At 37.0% G+C, this 17,164-nt stretch overlaps 3 protein-coding genes across 3 annotated transcripts; 1 reads left to right on the plus strand and 2 right to left on the minus strand.

Annotated features, from left to right (window-relative positions):
• Nucleotides 1–14: 14 nt before the first annotated feature.
• smpdl3b (sphingomyelin phosphodiesterase acid like 3B) lies at nucleotides 15–2,828 on the minus strand. The gene is made up of 8 exons (XM_060870007.1): nucleotides 2,671–2,828; nucleotides 2,050–2,266; nucleotides 1,759–1,856; nucleotides 1,508–1,651; nucleotides 1,194–1,363; nucleotides 901–1,081; nucleotides 677–810; nucleotides 15–531 (listed from the first exon to the last, which is right to left on the minus strand). Exons 1-8 carry the CDS (start codon nucleotides 2,738–2,740, stop codon nucleotides 169–171), a joined length of 1,377 nt encoding a protein of 458 aa, XP_060725990.1. The 5' UTR covers nucleotides 2,741–2,828; the 3' UTR covers nucleotides 15–168.
• Nucleotides 2,829–4,535: 1,707 nt separating this feature from the next.
• On the plus strand, nucleotides 4,536–11,852 carry rpa2 (replication protein A2). The gene is made up of 9 exons (XM_060870011.1): nucleotides 4,536–4,693; nucleotides 5,717–5,808; nucleotides 5,940–6,041; nucleotides 6,178–6,291; nucleotides 9,738–9,812; nucleotides 10,216–10,332; nucleotides 10,621–10,755; nucleotides 10,958–11,052; nucleotides 11,434–11,852. The coding sequence occupies exons 1-9, from the start codon at nucleotides 4,681–4,683 to the stop codon at nucleotides 11,519–11,521; spliced, it is 831 nt and encodes a 276-aa protein (XP_060725994.1). The 5' UTR covers nucleotides 4,536–4,680; the 3' UTR covers nucleotides 11,522–11,852.
• Nucleotides 11,772–16,223, minus strand: themis2 (thymocyte selection associated family member 2). Its single transcript, XM_060870006.1, has 6 exons — nucleotides 15,833–16,223; nucleotides 14,663–14,803; nucleotides 13,885–14,310; nucleotides 12,600–13,771; nucleotides 12,210–12,315; nucleotides 11,772–12,070 (listed from the first exon to the last, which is right to left on the minus strand). The coding sequence occupies exons 1-6, from the start codon at nucleotides 15,936–15,938 to the stop codon at nucleotides 11,988–11,990; spliced, it is 2,034 nt and encodes a 677-aa protein (XP_060725989.1). The 5' UTR covers nucleotides 15,939–16,223; the 3' UTR covers nucleotides 11,772–11,987.
• Nucleotides 16,224–17,164: the final 941 nt, after the last annotated feature.

Raw genomic sequence — 17,164 nt, forward strand, 5'->3', positions numbered from 1 at the left:
CTAATTTATGATAATTGTATATGAAGGAAATATTTATTGATTTTGGTCATATATATGAATGTGTTGAGAAAAATCCTGTTGTAATGAATCCTAAACTATTAGTATGATCAGTTTTAATAGCAATATTACACAATGCAGAGCAAGTAGATTTATGTACAATCATTAGGATTAGTAGCTGGCCCACAGACTTATAGCAAGTGCAATATTTACAGTCAGAACTGCTGGGATAGAAGAAGAAGCCTGCTCCTTCACCACACAGTGCTCATAAGCCTCAAAGCCAACCTCTCTCATAGCACATACATGGTCAATACGGCAATCTGCGTTGCATACTGACAGGTCATAGTTTACGGAGTTGAATCCATAATATTTCTGCAGGTAGCAGTTCTCATGTGCTATTTGTTCCAGCACATGGCTCATGGAGATAGGGGAGGCATCCGGCACTTTGAATGCTTCAGTCAGACGATACTCTTTCTCCCAGCGTGCACGTGCAATGTTTGCATGGGTCAAGTTCAGGTAGTAGGTCACTATGTCCTAAAATATGATAGAATGGAAGAAACTTGGTAACACAGACTGTCTTTTTAAATGAGAGAAAAATAGATTATTGGTTTAAGGGTATATTTGTTTGTTTGGGTTAATCAATTTTTACATTTTTTTTGGATGGATACTGTTACCATACCTCAACCAAAAGTGTTTTGGTGTTATACTCAAACACCCTAATGGCAGGATTATTTGCACCATCTTCCACTCCTGCTAGTGTTGTTTTCCAAGGTGTAACTCCTGGACTCAGGAACATTGCACTGATTGGAGATCCTGTGACAGAAATATTTTACTCATTATTATTTATAACATTTAATGATTTATAACACTACATGTGTTCACAATCAATATGACTGATGATACCTGCTGAACTGTAGAACATCCGAAAGCTGTCAGTATGGTGATGACCAAAGAACTGGCCAATTATAATATCATGATATTTCTGAATAAGCTCTATATATTGTAGATTGAACTCAGGCCTGAACCATGGCTTATGTCGTTTCTTCTCAAAAAACCCCGGTGGAACATGACCAACAATGTACACCTGAATAAAGAAAAAGAGCAAGTATTATTCATATGATCATTATACAATACAAACTTGCATTATTCACACTTTGTTCATAACTTGTGGTGTTTAAGATGAAGCATAATGTGACCTTTTCCTTGTATTTGGCAGCTTCTGTGAGCACTTGGTCTGCCCATTTAAACTGGTCTGCTGGATCTTTCATATTTTCCGTGATTTTGTTCTGGTCATAATACAAATTAGTATTTAGGACCAGAACTCTGAGACCGGTTTGATTTAGCAGCTTTTCTGTATAATATCCGCCTGAAAACAAAACACAAAATTCATTTATAGAATTAATTTCTTACATTAACCATAAAATCAAGCAGACCCATGGTTAAATGTGTGTTTGTTTGAGAAAAGTTTCCTCTATAACTTTCCCATTTGGAAAGAATTCTCCAGTTTTACCTTTTTTAAAAGTATCCCTTGATGCTGGATCAAGCCAGTCTTCCCATAGCTTTTGTACTTGCTCATAAATGTTGCTTTGTGTGGGTGGCAACTGACTCTTGGGATGGTAATCATGATTGCCCAGAGCTGAGTAGACCTTGGTTTCTGAGAAAACAAAATGAAGAAAACAAAGTAAAGTATCCTTTAAGATCTTTTAAGTTTTAATTGTACCAGATACACAGATAAGGTTCATACATTAAAAACTTACATACTAGGAAACAGTGATTTTATGAGGCTGGTAAGATTGCCAATGATTCCCACAACTGCCTCTTCTCCCAGATCTTCATTAGGAACATGAGGTGTATCATCTCTGTAGAGGAGGTTCAGATATTTTGCATTAAATGTCAGAAATTATATGCTGGTTGAAAATCATTTTGTAGGTGACATTAATTATCAATGTTAATTAAATTAAAGTGCTAGATTTCTGTGTTTAAAAGGAAAGTTCAAATTTGTGCATTTAACAGTATCTTTTAGAAGTACATATCAGTAATGACAATGAATACCCAGTCCAAATAATGAAGTCTGGATCAGGTAGGATATCCTTCATAGCATGTACTGAGGAATTGATGAGATCCCATGGTGAATCACAAAGATAGTCTCCAAATTTCCCTGCTTGTGGAGTTGGACGATTCCCACTTGAATCACATACTGATCCTGAATTTCCATGTGCTAATTTGTATGTAGGATCCCAATGAAGGTCTGTGATATGCCAAAATGTACCTGAAATGCACAAATAAACATACATTACAAATTTGTATTATTTCAGTCTACAGTGAGACACCTAAGATACAATAATGCCTTTAGATCTAAGCCAGACCACACAATCTTATCATGCATGGTAGCTTATTATATCTTACTATAATATATAATATAATATATATAATATAATATATCTTATTATAACTTACCACGGCTACACAGGTTTAGAGTTAACTCCCAACCAGACTTAAACCAAGGTTTATTTTTAAATTTCCAGTTTTCAACCAGTTGTGCATTCCTATAATACTGTCTTTAATTTTATTTATATTAGTGGACTATCTGATTACATACTCTGGAATCACTTAAAGATAATCAGCATTCTAAGCCTATTTCATTTTTACAGATCAGCATTTTACAGAACTCACCGGTCAACAGCTTGCTTTGCCCAGAGATACTTAAAACAGCAAGAAAAAGAACTTTCAAGATGCAGTCCATAGTGAGACTTATCCAACTATAGCCAAAGCAGAAAGCAGTTGGCCCTTGAAATATGATCTACTATAAAAGGCATGCAATCGCCAACTGACAGTAAAGTGACAGATAAGATAAAGCAGCTGAAGCAACTGAAATGACTCGCATTAATATCTTCCCCCTTTTAACACCAACAGCAAAATATATCTAATCAGTAACAAACACTGTTGATTAAACCTATGTTTGTACATGTTGATTTAAAAAAAAACATTTGTAAACTTATTTGTTTCCCCACCATTGTCTTTTGGTTAAACTAATAAAACACTATATTTAAATCAACTGGAACAAAGCTATCTACCCAACACCCTAAAAGGGAAAGTGAGATGAGGACTTTGTCCATGCTATGAAAGTGAACAGTAATTAGTTGACCCACAGCTAGGAATATATTGTTGTTGCAACATATGTATAGGTTGGATAAATATATTAAGTAAATGGCAAAAGAGCTTAAATGAATAAATAACATGAATAATATTATTTGCAATATTCAAAACATCTTTCTTTACTTTTCTAATGTGTCTCATTATCTTTTGACAGTTTAATCATTTTGATTTGTCAGTGTTTTAACAACATTGATTGTAAATACATTTTTAAATTATAAACTAATAAGCCTACCGGCTTTTGTTGAAAACAGAAACACAAGCACAATATCGGAAACAACACAGAGAAAAGCAGAAAAAAATAAAATGGGAAACAAGAGGAAAAAGATGGGATGAGAGAACATCAATCAGAGGGCAAGATTTTGGGTGGAATTTAGGTAGGATATAAGTGGGTGTTATTTATCATTGAAAAATCCACAGCTACCATACTGAGAACATTAGAAATTTCAGTTTCAGAAAGAACATAGTACTGACAAACCAAAGTGAAGTAGTTTTGGTTTTAGTGGACTGCCACAGTTCAAAATTTGTCATCTAACTAATAAAGAGGTGAAAGCTAATATATGGGGGATAATACATGGGGACCCCAAATACTGCAATAGTAGGGCACACATTCATTCATTCATTCATTCATCTTCTACCACTTATCCGAACTACCTCGGGTCACGGGGAGCCTGTGCCTATCTCAGGCGTCATCGGGCATCAAGGCAGGATACACACACACACACACACACACACACACTAGGGACAATTTTTCCAGAGATGCCAATCAACCTACCATGCATGTCTTTGGACCGGGGGAGGAAACCGGAGTACCCGAGGCACGGGGAGAACATGCAAACTCCACACACACAAGGTGGAGGCGGGAATCGAACCCCGACCCTGGAGGTGTGAGGCGAACGTGCTAACCACTAAGCCACCGTGCCCCCCTTAGTAGGGCACACATCAAACATCAAAATAAAACAAAATATATGAATCAAATTACATACAGAAGTGTGACATCTGATCTGATCTGTTATTTAGAACCAAGCCTTGAAACAGTGAATCACGTGGAATATTTTAAACTCTATGAAACTTAGATGTGCAAAAATTGTGTCTGTATGTATTCTGTTGAACCTTTTTCTGAGTAACCTTTTTCTTATGATAAAATTAAACATTTTTATTCATCAAAAGCAAGTGCTTTACATTTATTTATTTAAAATTGCACCACATTTGAATCGATAAAGTTTTCATTCTCAAAATATGGATTTCCCGGCAGTTTTCTAACGCATGCGCGAACTAATCGTCTGCTTTTCAAATTCTTCTTTACTCCCTACATAAGTGCACTGTGTACCGTTTACAGTAACGACTCCTGAGCACTACTTAGTGCTCTTAAACAGAACGACAGGGAGCCAAATGTAATCCAGCCTCTGCGTGACTACTATTCGCGGGGAATACAGACATTGAACGCTGCACGACAACCATAAGTGTTGTGTTTGTTGCTTCTGCTCGTTTCTTTATCACATTGAGCTCATTCTTGATCATACTGACAAAATGTGGAACCAAGGTATGCGACTTAACTTTAATGTGCCTAATTTTCTTCCCAAAGCTTGTGGGCCAACTGGCTCAGAACGCTAGCAAGTAAAATCTGAAGAGAAACTAATGTATTCTTTAAATGTTTTAATGCACCGCTAATAGTGAAGCTGCTATGGCGAGATAAACTCTTTTTGCTTAACTAACTACTTTCTTCAGGCGGACTTGACATCCTAGCTTTATTTTGGACCGAAGCTATAATCATCATTTCTGATGTCAGTTTGCAATTAGCTCTAATGTTTGGCGCTCAGAATTAGCATAAAGCTAATCCGGCTACTAGCAAAAGGAGACGTTAGAACGTGTAGCGGCTCAGTGTTTATTACGCATAAACCGAGTTAGCAGGATTCCGTGTGAATTACTAACTAATCACTACTCACTAGTCTCCAGCTCATGTGAACATCCGTCGTGGTCCTTTACATGTCATTAAGAAGGAAGAAAAATAAAAGATGTCTGTATGACGATATAAAAGAATACAACAGATGGCAGTAGGTTACAACGGTTTTGTTTTTAGCATGGTAGTACAAAGTAAATATTTAATATAAATAAGTACTTAACATGTTTTGTAGTGGTAATATGTATTTGGGATATAGACACAGGGAAATTTTGGATGGAATAACTTGCTTTTATTATTTGTGTGTACAGACAAGCAGAAGGTTTCATGGGATGGAAAGGGGTATAAGTATTGAGGATGTAAATATTGATTTTGAGTCAAATGATCCTGCTCTCACATGTATAACCTGCAGCATTTATGTGAGCTGGAGAGTTGTATGAAGTGGATGAATGAAAAACATCTACTCAAAAAGTCACTGGACTTTTTGCTGGATTTTTTGTTTGTTTTGTTTTTTTGTAGTGAAGTTTTGTATTGAGTTACTTGTTGTGGTTCAATGAGTTAAGCCCTCTGCACCTAATTACTCCAAAACCGTTTAGATGAAGTGTTTTTATTTACTTTCTTTCTTTTTATATTTATATATATATATATATCCCCCCTTTGTTTTAGGATCATATGGAGAGGCTGGCATGGGTGGAGGATACACTCAGTCACCAGGTGGCTTTGGCTCACCTGCTGCTTCCCAGGGAGAGAAAAAAGGGGTCTGTATTTCATGTGTATACATATACACACACGTGTATAATAAATATAATGAAAGCACAGATAGACCATTGCCATTTTAAATGGTCACCCATCATTTGTTACTTCTTTATTTGTATCCTGCTTTTTGTAGAGGGCACGGGCACAGCAGATAGTCCCCTGCACAGTGTCACAGCTCATGACTGCAGCCCAGGCAGAGGATGTCTTTAGAGTAGGCGAGGTAGAGGTTGCGCAAGTAAGTTTCACTTCTCATCTGTACACTCCTATGGTGAATGAAGTGTCTCTCAAATCACTTCTGTAGAATCATTTTTAAAACGTATCTCTTTTTTCTAATTTATGCAGTGTTTTGTGTGTGTATATGTATTTCATAGGTCACTATTGTTGGAATCATCAGAAACACAGACAAATCCATGACTAACATTCAGTACAAAGTGGATGACATGACGGCGGCTCCCATGGATGTCAAGCAGTGGGTAGATACAGAGGTAGGGTCAAAGCAAGGTGCTTCCTCACTTAGCCAAATGAACTTTAGTAGTCCTCTGTAGAGGAAACAGGTTGACACACAGCATAGCTGAAAGGAATACAAACCTACAAACATACAGTGGCAAGAAAAAAATATGTGAACCCCTTGGAATAAACTGGCTTTCTGCAGTAATTTGCTGTAAAATGTGATCCGATCCTCATCTAATTCACAATAGAAAAACACAAATGTGCTTATGCTGATAAATCACAAACTATTAGAATTTCTTGTGTCTTTATTAAACACACCCATTAAACATTCACAATACTGGAAAAGAGGGAGTGAACCTTTGGAGTTAATAGCTGGTCAAACCTCCTTTGGTAGCAAGGACGTCAAGCAAGCGCTTTTGCTAGTTCTGGATCAGACCTGCAAAATGTTCAGGAGGAATTTTTGACCATTCCTCTTTACAAAACTGCTTTATCTCAGACAGATTTGTAGAATGTCCGATGTGAACAGCTCTCTTGAGGTCATTCCACAGCAGTGGCCCAGTCATTCCAGATACAGTGGCCCAGTAAGCGCCCAGATCTTAACCCTATAGGGCCACTTGAAAAGGCACATTTTGTTTTTCTGAAGCCAGCCTGTGGTGAATTTTTCAATGCTTAGTGTCATTGTCTTGCAGCATCACCCAACTTCTACTAAGTTTTAGCTGGCAGATGGCCACCCTGAGATTATCTTTTAGGATATTTTGGTAAACCTGGGAATTAATTTTTTTTCTCTCCATGATGGAGATCATGCTGCTCCCTCCACCATGCTTCACCATTGGGATGATGTTTTGATGTTGAAAAATACATATTGCAGAACATTTTTTCCCGAACAATTCATCTTTTGTTTCATCAGTCCATAAAATATTTTCCCAGTAGCACTGTGGATAGCTAAGGTGCTCTTTGGCTAACTTCAGGAATGCAGCAATGTTTTTTGGGAGAGAAGTGGCTTCCTCTGTGGTGTTCTGCCATAGACACCCTGCCTGTTTAAAGACTTGCATATGGTAGATTTATGAACAGAGATGTTTGCCAGTTCCAGTGATGTCTTCAAGCCTTTAGCTGTTACTTAGCTAAATAACCCAGTTTATTCCAAAGGGTTCACATACTTTTTCTGGTCACTGTCAAAACTGGTTTAAATATATAGTATAGATAAATGGAAATAATAATAATAATAATAATAATAATAGATAGTAACATTAAAGTAAATCAGATGTCAGAATTATTCCATTACAGGAAATGCATGCCATCAGTACATTAAGATTGATGTGTTGGCAATAAGACACCCCATAGCCTAATGTTTAGATTAACAATGTTAGTTTTAATGGTCTGGTATAGACCATTTTTTTTTGATAGAGCCTTCTTATTGTATTTCACATTACAATGCATCTTGCTCAGTAAGTAAATTTATGATGTTTTCCACCCATTATCTCATCACTAGGAAAATGTGTCTCATTTAGGTAGAACTGAACTTTATTCCCCATCAGTAAGGCTGAAATTAGTGCAGAGTAGGGAAGTCTTGTTTAGGTTTCATTACTGTTTCAGTTTTTTTATAGACAGTACTTTGGCTTTATAGCTATTACAGTACTTTGGTGCATTACACGAGAGCAGGGAGACAGGATGGTGTTGTACGTTACGGATGCTGGAATTTTAAACAGCATATACTCTATACATCATCATATCCAGATGACAGTAAAGCAATTTTTAATTTGACAGATAATGTGTTTATTACAATGACTATCTAAAGCATAGTTAAGGTAAAGGTGTTGCTTTGACAGGGTTCCCACGCGTCCTGGAAAACCTGGAAATCCTGGAAAATTAATGACCAATATTCCAGTCCTGGAAAACACATGGAAAATGAGAGAAAACATAAACTGTCCTGGAAAAAATCTTCTTGTCCTGGAAAATTATTATTTTTTAAATGTTCTTGATCATTTAAAGAACAGTTTACAACTGGTCGAAACAATTAACGTTAGTAACAGAAAGCGCTCTGTTCAGGGACGCTGAGTTTTGACGGGTTTTTTTTATGCTGTTTAATCTCGCTGTGACGGATGACGCTGTCTTGTGTTGGCGGTTTCAGGTGCTAGGAATGGTTTAAGTGCTCGAATGTTTTCAGAAAATGGTGACCGGTAAGCAGGATATATTAACCTTGTTAATCTGAATATCATGTGCAAGGGGAATGCACAGCAAACTAAAGCATGCATGACGACATTGGACTGAGAAAGGAAAGGGTATTAATATGTGCGGTCTTTTTATTTTATAAATGTTGAAATTTCATTCACATGACAAATTGTCTTTAAAAGTATAGTTAAGTAATAGCCATAAAGTGTACGTTGTTTTTAAGACTTCTGGAGAGAAGAACATATTACTTTAGGCCGTGAATCTGTGATCCTTGTCTTTTTTTGCTAAATTTGAAATGTCCTGGAAAAGTCCTGGAAAATGATCTCTGAAAAAGAGTGGGAACCCTGTTTGAGTTTCTACAATGGGATGACCCAAATATTTATGATTAACATAGTGATAGGTTTATATTAGATTGCTTAATGTAATAAGTTATAACAGATCATTCACAAGGAACTTTACAGTGGATACTCCATATAATTTAAGCCTAATAATGAACTGATTAAAATGGGTTAAAGAAAATGATCTTATCTAAAGTATTTAATTTAACATTTATTGAAGTAGTATCGTCATCATTTTTCACAAGTCAGAACATTTCCTGACACTGACATTAGTTTCTATTATTAAGGTTACAGAAGCCAAATAGTCATTTCCTCTACAGCATTTTTTACACCCCTCTGTTAAAGATTTTCAAAAGCAGCTTGTAAAAATGCAGCACAAATTCCTCTTTCAGAAAGACTCAGTTACTTCCCTAAATGTAAACAGAAACTGTTAGTGTGTGCTGTTATTTATTAATAAACTAATTATTTTATCGGATGCAAATCTGTGGTACAAAAGGAATATTAAGTCTGACATTTAAATCAAAATCTACTCAAAATTCTACATTTTAAAAGTTTGTTTAACCTGTTATTTTTGCAGCATTAGTCGTTTTATTTAAAGGGAGTTTTTCTGTAGCCAGTAATGAGTAAGATTTTCTTTCTCTTTTTTGAATAAGAGAAAGAAACACAATCAACTCTATTCTACTGTGCCTACTTCTCTGCTGGGCAAGAATGGCATAATAAATGCCTTGGAAACTATATTAATGATTTATCCATTATTGTAATTAGTTTAATTCACTGATATTTTCTGATTACAGGATAAGTTAAAAAAGCATGTAAATTGCTATTATTTGTTCAGTGGTATATAAACAGTTTAGTAAGTAAATGTATAAAATATCTTAAAATTCATTCCTGGACACAAATTTTTATTTTGTTGTATCACTAAGTGTAGATGCACAAATATTTTTTTTCCTAAAAGTTCAACGTGTCACTCTTAGGATCCTAGTGTGGACAGCTCAGTCATTCCTCCAGACACATATGTCAAGGTCTCCGGCAACCTGCGTTCTTTTCAGGTAAAAAGTAATGAATATTTATATGATCTGGATTTTTTTTCCTTTACTACTTATTTTTAATGTAATTATTAAAATCAAAAGCATTGTAGAATTATGCCATGGTTGGGATAATGTTATGGAGTATGATTAGTATTTGTTCCCCCATTTATTTTTTTTTGCTCACTGTTAAAATTGAACCTGACAGAGACAAATACATTACTTTTTTCATAGGTGCTTCACGTTTGAACTTAATGATTAACTGATTATTAATATGATTATGCAGCTACGTTATTACTCAAAAAAGCACAGATGATGCAATTTACATGAATGTATAATAGTTTACATTTACAATGGTGTGTGAAGTGCTCTGATATTAAATTAACCCTTGAAACCCTTATTTTATTTTTTATATTTACTGTAACAGAATAACAGGTCTTTGGTGGCGTTCAGTGTCCGGCCATTAGAGGATATGAATGAGATCACATCTCATATGCTGGAGGTTGTGCAGGCTCATATGCAGCTGATCAAGCCACACAATATGGTGAGAATCTTCTACTCAACCACAAAACCTGTAGTATTTCCTGTGCAACATCATACGACATTCAATGTGTCTTTGTTCATACAACCAATATATGTTAGTACTGCTGTGAACATCCATGATGAATGTGTTGTACTGAATATAATTAGAATGATAAAACTGTATGAACTTTCTGGGATTTTTTTTTTCTTTTCAATGTGGTACATGTAATCTGTGTGAATGCACTGTCAATAGGCTGGAACAAAGTGAAAGAATCCCCCCCTTTCCTATTATTTTTTTTTTAATTTTTAGATGGGAGGAGGTGGCAGTATGAACAGCAGCACGATGCCCATGTCTCGCCCTGGCCTGGGTGGTATGGGCATGAGTGGTAGCTACTCTGGTGCCAGTTCCATGGCCAATAATGGATTAAACCCTAATCAAAATCAGGTAAAATTATTTATGGATGCATGATTACCAGAGTATATTATTATTTTAAAGGAAACATTTAGGATATTATTTAAGTTCAATATGTTGTGATGTAGTGGGAAAGTTTTCTTACTAGTTTCTTTCCGTACTAAATATTTAAGTCTTTGAAGTAGTTGTTGCCAAAACCAATTTTCCCCTCTTTCTTACGGTTTCTATTGTGTAGGTTTTGTGTCTAATAAAAAGCTGCCCAGAACCTCAGGGGATCAGCATACAGGAGCTAAAGCAAAGACTAAGTGGCATGAGCATGACTATAATCAGGTATCTGTTCCTTCTTTCTCTGTGTTACTTTCTTTGCAAACATTTTACACACATAGGTCTATTTTTATTAAAGGCTTTATCAGAGCCATATTTAATTTTCTTGAACCAAAAAAACACATTAGGTCCAATTTAACTTATTATATTTGAGGTATTTAGGTATGGATTAATCCAATTTTAAAGAATTAGTCAAACAGCCTAATAACTACAAGGACTTCATTAGAATTGTAATAACTTTATTTATGCTGATTTATGATTTACACCACTGTAATTAAAATAAAAATCATAGGCCCCCTGACTTTACTTTAGACACTCTCTCTGCTACTAGACTACTAGAGTGAATTCACTAAACTCTAGAGTAAATACTCTACATTGTATTTACAGGCAAGTTGTGGACTTTCTCAGCAATGAAGGACACATTTTCTCTACTATCGATGAGGACCACTTCAGATCAACAGATCAAGAAGCTTAAGACCCATCTAGCAACTTTAAGCACTGCAAAAGTAAACCATCTCTAACTGCCTGAAGTTAATGCCAAACTTAATTTGTCTGTGCTAACACATTTTATGCACTTCCTGTGAGAAGTGTATACTGGCCAGGAAATAGTCATTTAGGGTGTGATTTGTGTAAACTTGGCAATGTACAAGGGTTATTCATGCAGGCTTCTCGGTTCCTGTAGTTTATGAGGGAAAATTTAAAATCACAGAAAAGAATAGCAAAAGTGTGGTTTGAAAACATTTTAATATTAATGTACACATTGTCCTTTAAAAATGTTTATAATTAAATAAATGGTTTGTTTGTAATGGTCGTTTTGTTCTTTGGGTATTTGTGTACATTTCATACTTCATACTGCCTAATAAAAAGTTCAAACGCAATCTCATGTACATTAGACACTTCACGTTGCAACAGTATCTGTTTTTTTTTTTTTTTATAAAGGACTAGTAAAACATGATATGATCAAGAGTTGTTAGCAAGTCTTCCACAGGTTCGTAGTCATGATCGCTTCCTGAGGTCTTTCTTTCTGTTTAGGTTAAAAAGGGCATAGTCAGATGCAGTGTTTCTCTGTAGGCCTTACAATGGATAGCATTTGGTTTTTTCTTTTAAATTAAGACAGTGATAAAGATTAAAGCATTTTTTTATTATTTTAAATGAGCACTAACCTGTATTACGTGGCTTTTGTCTTGGAGACTTCACATACATATTTGGTATGGCTATACTCTCTGAGATAGACTTTCTAGGAACCAAAGGAGGGGGTACATCTTCTGTCTAATTTGTATAAAGGAAGCAGAAAGAGCAGAACTGTAGATACCAACATTTGAGAGTGCATAAGCTGTGGAAAAGGGGAAGTGTTCTTAGTGTTTACTAGACTTGAGTTGGTTTAAAACATTTTTTAGAATAAAGTTATAGCTAAGTCACTGTTTTTAATGTGAGAGAACACTTCAGGTAAAGAGGAAAAACAAAAAGCATCAGACTCCACTGGACAAACACATTTAACTTCAAATTAATAGAAGTGAAGGGTTTAAGAGGTTCATGTAAAAAAAAATGCTTACTTCATTTGGTGTTGGTGGTGGTGGTCTACGTTTTGTTTGGCCCAGAGGAGAATGGTCCGGTTTTACAGTCGGACTACTTTTGATGTGCAGAGTGGCTTCTTTAGGCTTTGCACACACTTTCTGTGATTGTAAGGTCACTGTTTTTCTCTTAGGAGGACGCGGTGGAGGAGGAGCCACAGTTTTTTCAGTAAGCTTATATTCATGGTAGAAATGCTCTGTTACCTCAGTGACAGTCTGTAGCTGAACCTCTGGGCTCTTGGAATCAGGCCAGGGTAAGGGGTCTGAGATGAATGATAGAGAAAGCTGCAGCCAGGGAACAGGCAATTCAAAGCATTTGTCTGGAGTTTCAGGCAAGCTGGCAAGCACAGTGGTCTCTTCTAGAACACCTTCCAGTCTCAGAATTAAACCCCCCAGTGGATCTTTTTCCAGTGTTTTATCATGACTCACCACTTTCACATCCAAGGGAAAGGAGACGTTCTTGACCAGTTCAGTTAAACCATACTTTTTCTTATCTAACAGAATCTCAACAAAGTTGGCTGGAGTAAATAGAGGGAGGCAGATCTCATTTTCGCTACTCTCACACCCCTCGTCATCATCCTCATCCTCATCCTCAATCCGCTTGCAGATCAGGCTTTCCACACTCCCAGGAGCCCCTAACTCAGTTTCTGATGCATTTGCTGTTTGTAATCTCAAAACTTCCAGCTGTTCCCCAGCACTAAGAGCAGGCACTCCTTCCTCCTCAATACCCTCAAAGTGCCTTGTCACAGAAACTCTCAGTCCTGGAGAAAGAGAGAATGCCATATACACTTCATATACTGAGCTAAACTCCCTTGCTCTTCTCCGTACTTGGCCACCATAGCTCTGAGAAAGCAGGAAGTACTGCTGGGTTTTTCTCCCCTTTGGGGCACACGCTAACACCATGCGTGTTTTATTACAGTTGTGCAGCACAAGATGCTTGTTTTTTTGTAGCTCTTTCAACCAGCTGCAGCATAGGAACGGATTAGCCATAGGTCCTTCCAAGATCTCTGCCATAGTAGGAAAGGCCTCATTTGGCTGTACAGCTACCTCAGCTAGAGATAGTGGAGTTACAAATGTTATATGTTTACACTGCTCAGTCACATCTGTTACATCCACTTCCAGGGTGGAGGGGAACGTCACTATGTTCTTCCTCACTGTGAAAAGAACAATAATAACCATGCTTCAAATACTAAAGAGGCTTATTTACATATACAAACTAATGATGGAAAGAAAGAAACATTAGGTGAGTTAAATTTTTTATACATACTGTGCATGATGCCTTGGATTTCATAGACTGGGCTAAAGAACAACGGGCTGCCACATGTATCTGGGTTTGTTTTAGAGAACCGTCTCGTGCGTAGCCTGGCTGAGTACATGATCTCATAAAGGGAGTAGCCACGGTCATTCTGGCATTCATAGAACTCTCCATGACAAGAAAAGGGAATGTGGACTTCTGCAGCGACTTCCTGCTGGCCCATGAGCTGACAGCGAACAAAACGCTCCCCATCCTTATTGAGCTCAACAGTTAGAAGATTCATCTCTGTCCCAGCTGGCACTGTGAGGTTCTCAATGATAAGATCATTTTTGCTGAAGAAGGAGAATGAGCCAATTGCATCCACACCAACAGGTAGCAGTCCTACTATCTCCTCTATTGTACTGTAAGGTAGCTCCTCACGAACCAGTGTGAACAAACCTGGGGATGAGCATGAAGGAATGACTAGAACAACTTATTGTCCGATGGTACTTGAAGATAAAATATTGTAGTTTTGCCTTCAAATGCCTTATGTACGCATTTAATGCTATTGTTTTATGCATTACTTACTGTACCTATTTTACAAAATTGTATTTACTCCCACTGCATTTTAATATTTTTTTACAGATGTTCATTACAGTGGTAGGTTTTTTGTTCTTTTTAGTTCTACTGGATTTTCAAAAGCAAGAAATTATTACGACTTTTTTCTTTTTCTAGATTATTTTTCTAACAGATTGTCGCATCATCATCAAGTGTGACACCATGTTCATTCACTTACTGTTGTAATACCTACCTGAATGGTTGATGGGCAGCTCAAATGAGGTGTTATTGATAATGTCCTCACAAGAGACAGCCAGGAGCTTAAGGCTTGTAATCTTCACCAAGTCACCAGTAGACAGACACACTTCAGAACCTGAGATCTCATACACTGAGCCTGTAAAACAATGCACCACACAATATTTATTAAACCAGGTATTTCTGGTTGCCTAACTATCCCTAGAACGAAAGATGTAAGAAAAAACAAGTTGATAGTCAGCATTCATTCATTCATTCTACCTCGGGTCACGGGGAGCCTGTGCCTACAGTATCTCAGGCGTCATTGGGCATCAAGGCAGGATACACCCTGGACGGAGTGCCAACCCATCGGAGGGTTCACACACACACACACACACACACACACACACACACACACACACTCACGCAATCACACACTACAGACAATTTTTCCAGAGATGCCAATCAACCTACCATGCATGTCTTTGGACCAGGGGAGGAAACCGGAGTACCCGAAGGAAACCCCCGAGGCACGGGGAGAACATGCAAACTCCACACACACAAGGCGGAGGCGGGAATCGAACCCCCAACCCTGGAGGTGTGAGGCGAGAGGCGAACGTGCCAACCACTAGCCCCCCCCCCCCCCAAATCAGCATGTATTTTATAATTCGAAAAAAATATTTTTTTTAGTAATAATGGGGAGTTAAATCTTTTTTAAATTAAGTTTAAACTTTAATTGTATCTATTCATTTATTTATTTTTATCCTTATTTCTTCTTCTTCTTCTCATTATTATTAGTATTTATTTATTTATTTATTTATTTATTTATTTATTTTTACTCTATTATTTTTCCATACTTCTGTAAAGCTGCTTTTAGACAATTGTTAAAAGCGCTATACAAATAAATTGAATTGAAAACTGAATTGAATAGAATTGAATTTAAAAAAAAGTTAACTGACCCAAATATCCGTTCGTCTCTGACTTGTGTTTTAATAATAGAGAACTTGGGAAACAAGAAGAAAATCTAAGGCGCGCGCGTTAATCATCATAATGGCATAATAAGAGCTTCATAATCTTATAACACTTCTAATGAATACACTATTTTAAGGTCGCCAAATGCAGATGGAAGGATGTAGTTGAGTGTTTTGTAAGAGTTAAAACAATATGGAGTCAATGGTGGACTTCTCACCTTGGAAATAAACTCCGGAGCAGACCTGCAATATGCGCGGTAAAGACGAATGATCTACGTGTTTGATGTAATCCCGCAGAGCCAAAACACCGTCGATGTCCTCCATCCCGAAAACTCCTTAAAACCTCCACACCAGAGTCTTCACAAGTTACTTCTGACAGCTTACAATGGGCAGCTTTGTTTCTCTTCGACACAGCATCTGAAATGTCACTGGTTCCGCTTCAGAATACTTTATAACCAGACTTTTGACCACTTCCTCGTTACGTTTCTTTTAAAAGGTCCCAAGAAAATAAGTAATGTGAACCGTTACAGTGAAGCTTCTGCGAAATTTTCTTAAACTATTTTAAAAATAAGTCGTAATGGTTGGAATACAGAAGTGCAGGTCTCAAAAACAGTGCAAAACACCGTATTGTACAAGTATGGTATTGTAAATATGACGTATATCACGCCTCTATCACTAACGCACACACACACTCACACAAACACACACTCACACAAACAGACACACTCACACCTACCTATCTATCTATCTATGCAGCTTAACCTGTTTTGACTCAGTTGAAGGTAAGTGCATATAGTGTCCCATATAGGCTACACAGACCTTTTCCTACACATCTCTGTTACCAGTGTGGAAGCATAAGAAAAGCATTTCAATGTCAATGTCAGCAAATACAGGTTGAAATCACTGCACCATCCCTAAATGGTGTTCTTGCAGAAAGAACCATTTCTTTCTGTTTGCTGGGAAAAAGAACTAAGTGAAATAACTTCAAACATACAATTATTTACTGGATGAAAGAAGACGACACAGCTGAATTTGTTCAGAAAAAAAGTACTTTAAAAGGCCTTAAAAAATGTAGGAAGTAAAAAACATTTTTTAAGTAATCAAGAAAGAATACAAATATAGTAGCATTGAGTAACAATTGCTCAAATACTTTCCCAATATGTCTTTCAATAACTGTCACAAGTCTGAAAGTACACAACTATCTAGAATGTATTCGTGTGCTGTAGATTTAAGCTTTCCCTTTACTGTTCCTACATGACACTGTCCCTGTGCATGAAGCAAGCTCAATTGAGCCTTGAGCCCCATAAGCCTCAGCAGGTTCCTATCGACTCTACTGTCTTTTGGTGCCTCCACACTTGTCTACATCATCCGGAAGAAATGTGAGGCCAGAGAAAAAAACGACAGACGATGGCAAAGAGGAAGAGGAGAGAGGAGAGGTAGAATGAGGGTACTGTACACGCGTGTTTCAAATGAAATCAGAGCCACACTTATTGACTATGTCATAAATCATGGTCTCTCACTGAGAGAAGCTGGCCAGAGAGTTCAGCCCA

Source organism: Tachysurus vachellii, chromosome 5 (genome assembly GCF_030014155.1).
Source record: "Tachysurus vachellii isolate PV-2020 chromosome 5, HZAU_Pvac_v1, whole genome shotgun sequence".
In the NCBI taxonomy this organism is placed as follows: domain Eukaryota; kingdom Metazoa; phylum Chordata; class Actinopteri; order Siluriformes; family Bagridae; genus Tachysurus; species Tachysurus vachellii.

What these genes read in the sequence shown, in the direction of transcription:
- themis2 (XM_060870006.1), bottom strand. Translation starts at nt 15,938, where the DNA reads ATGGAGGACATCGACGGTGTTTTGGCTCTGCGGGATTACATCAAACAC. An exon ending in GCTGCCCATCAACCATTCAG is followed by an intron (nt 14,311 to 14,662) that starts GTAGGTATTACA and finishes GCTCATCCCCAG; the next exon opens with GTTTGTTCACACTGGTTCGT. An exon ending in CACCACCAACACCAAATGAA is followed by an intron (nt 12,316 to 12,599) that starts GTAAGCATTTTT and finishes TATACAAATTAG; the next exon opens with ACAGAAGATGTACCCCCTCC.
- smpdl3b (XM_060870007.1), bottom strand. Translation starts at nt 2,740, where the DNA reads ATGGACTGCATCTTGAAAGTTCTTTTTCTTGCTGTTTTAAGTATCTCT. An exon ending in CATAAAATCACTGTTTCCTA is followed by an intron (nt 1,652 to 1,758) that starts GTATGTAAGTTT and finishes TTGTTTTCTCAG; the next exon opens with AAACCAAGGTCTACTCAGCT. An exon ending in CCAAAACACTTTTGGTTGAG is followed by an intron (nt 532 to 676) that starts GTATGGTAACAG and finishes ATCATATTTTAG; the next exon opens with GACATAGTGACCTACTACCT.
- rpa2 (XM_060870011.1), top strand. An exon ending in TGATCAAGCCACACAATATG is followed by an intron (nt 10,333 to 10,620) that starts GTGAGAATCTTC and finishes TTTAATTTTTAG; the next exon opens with ATGGGAGGAGGTGGCAGTAT. An exon ending in ATGAGCATGACTATAATCAG is followed by an intron (nt 11,053 to 11,433) that starts GTATCTGTTCCT and finishes TTGTATTTACAG; the next exon opens with GCAAGTTGTGGACTTTCTCA.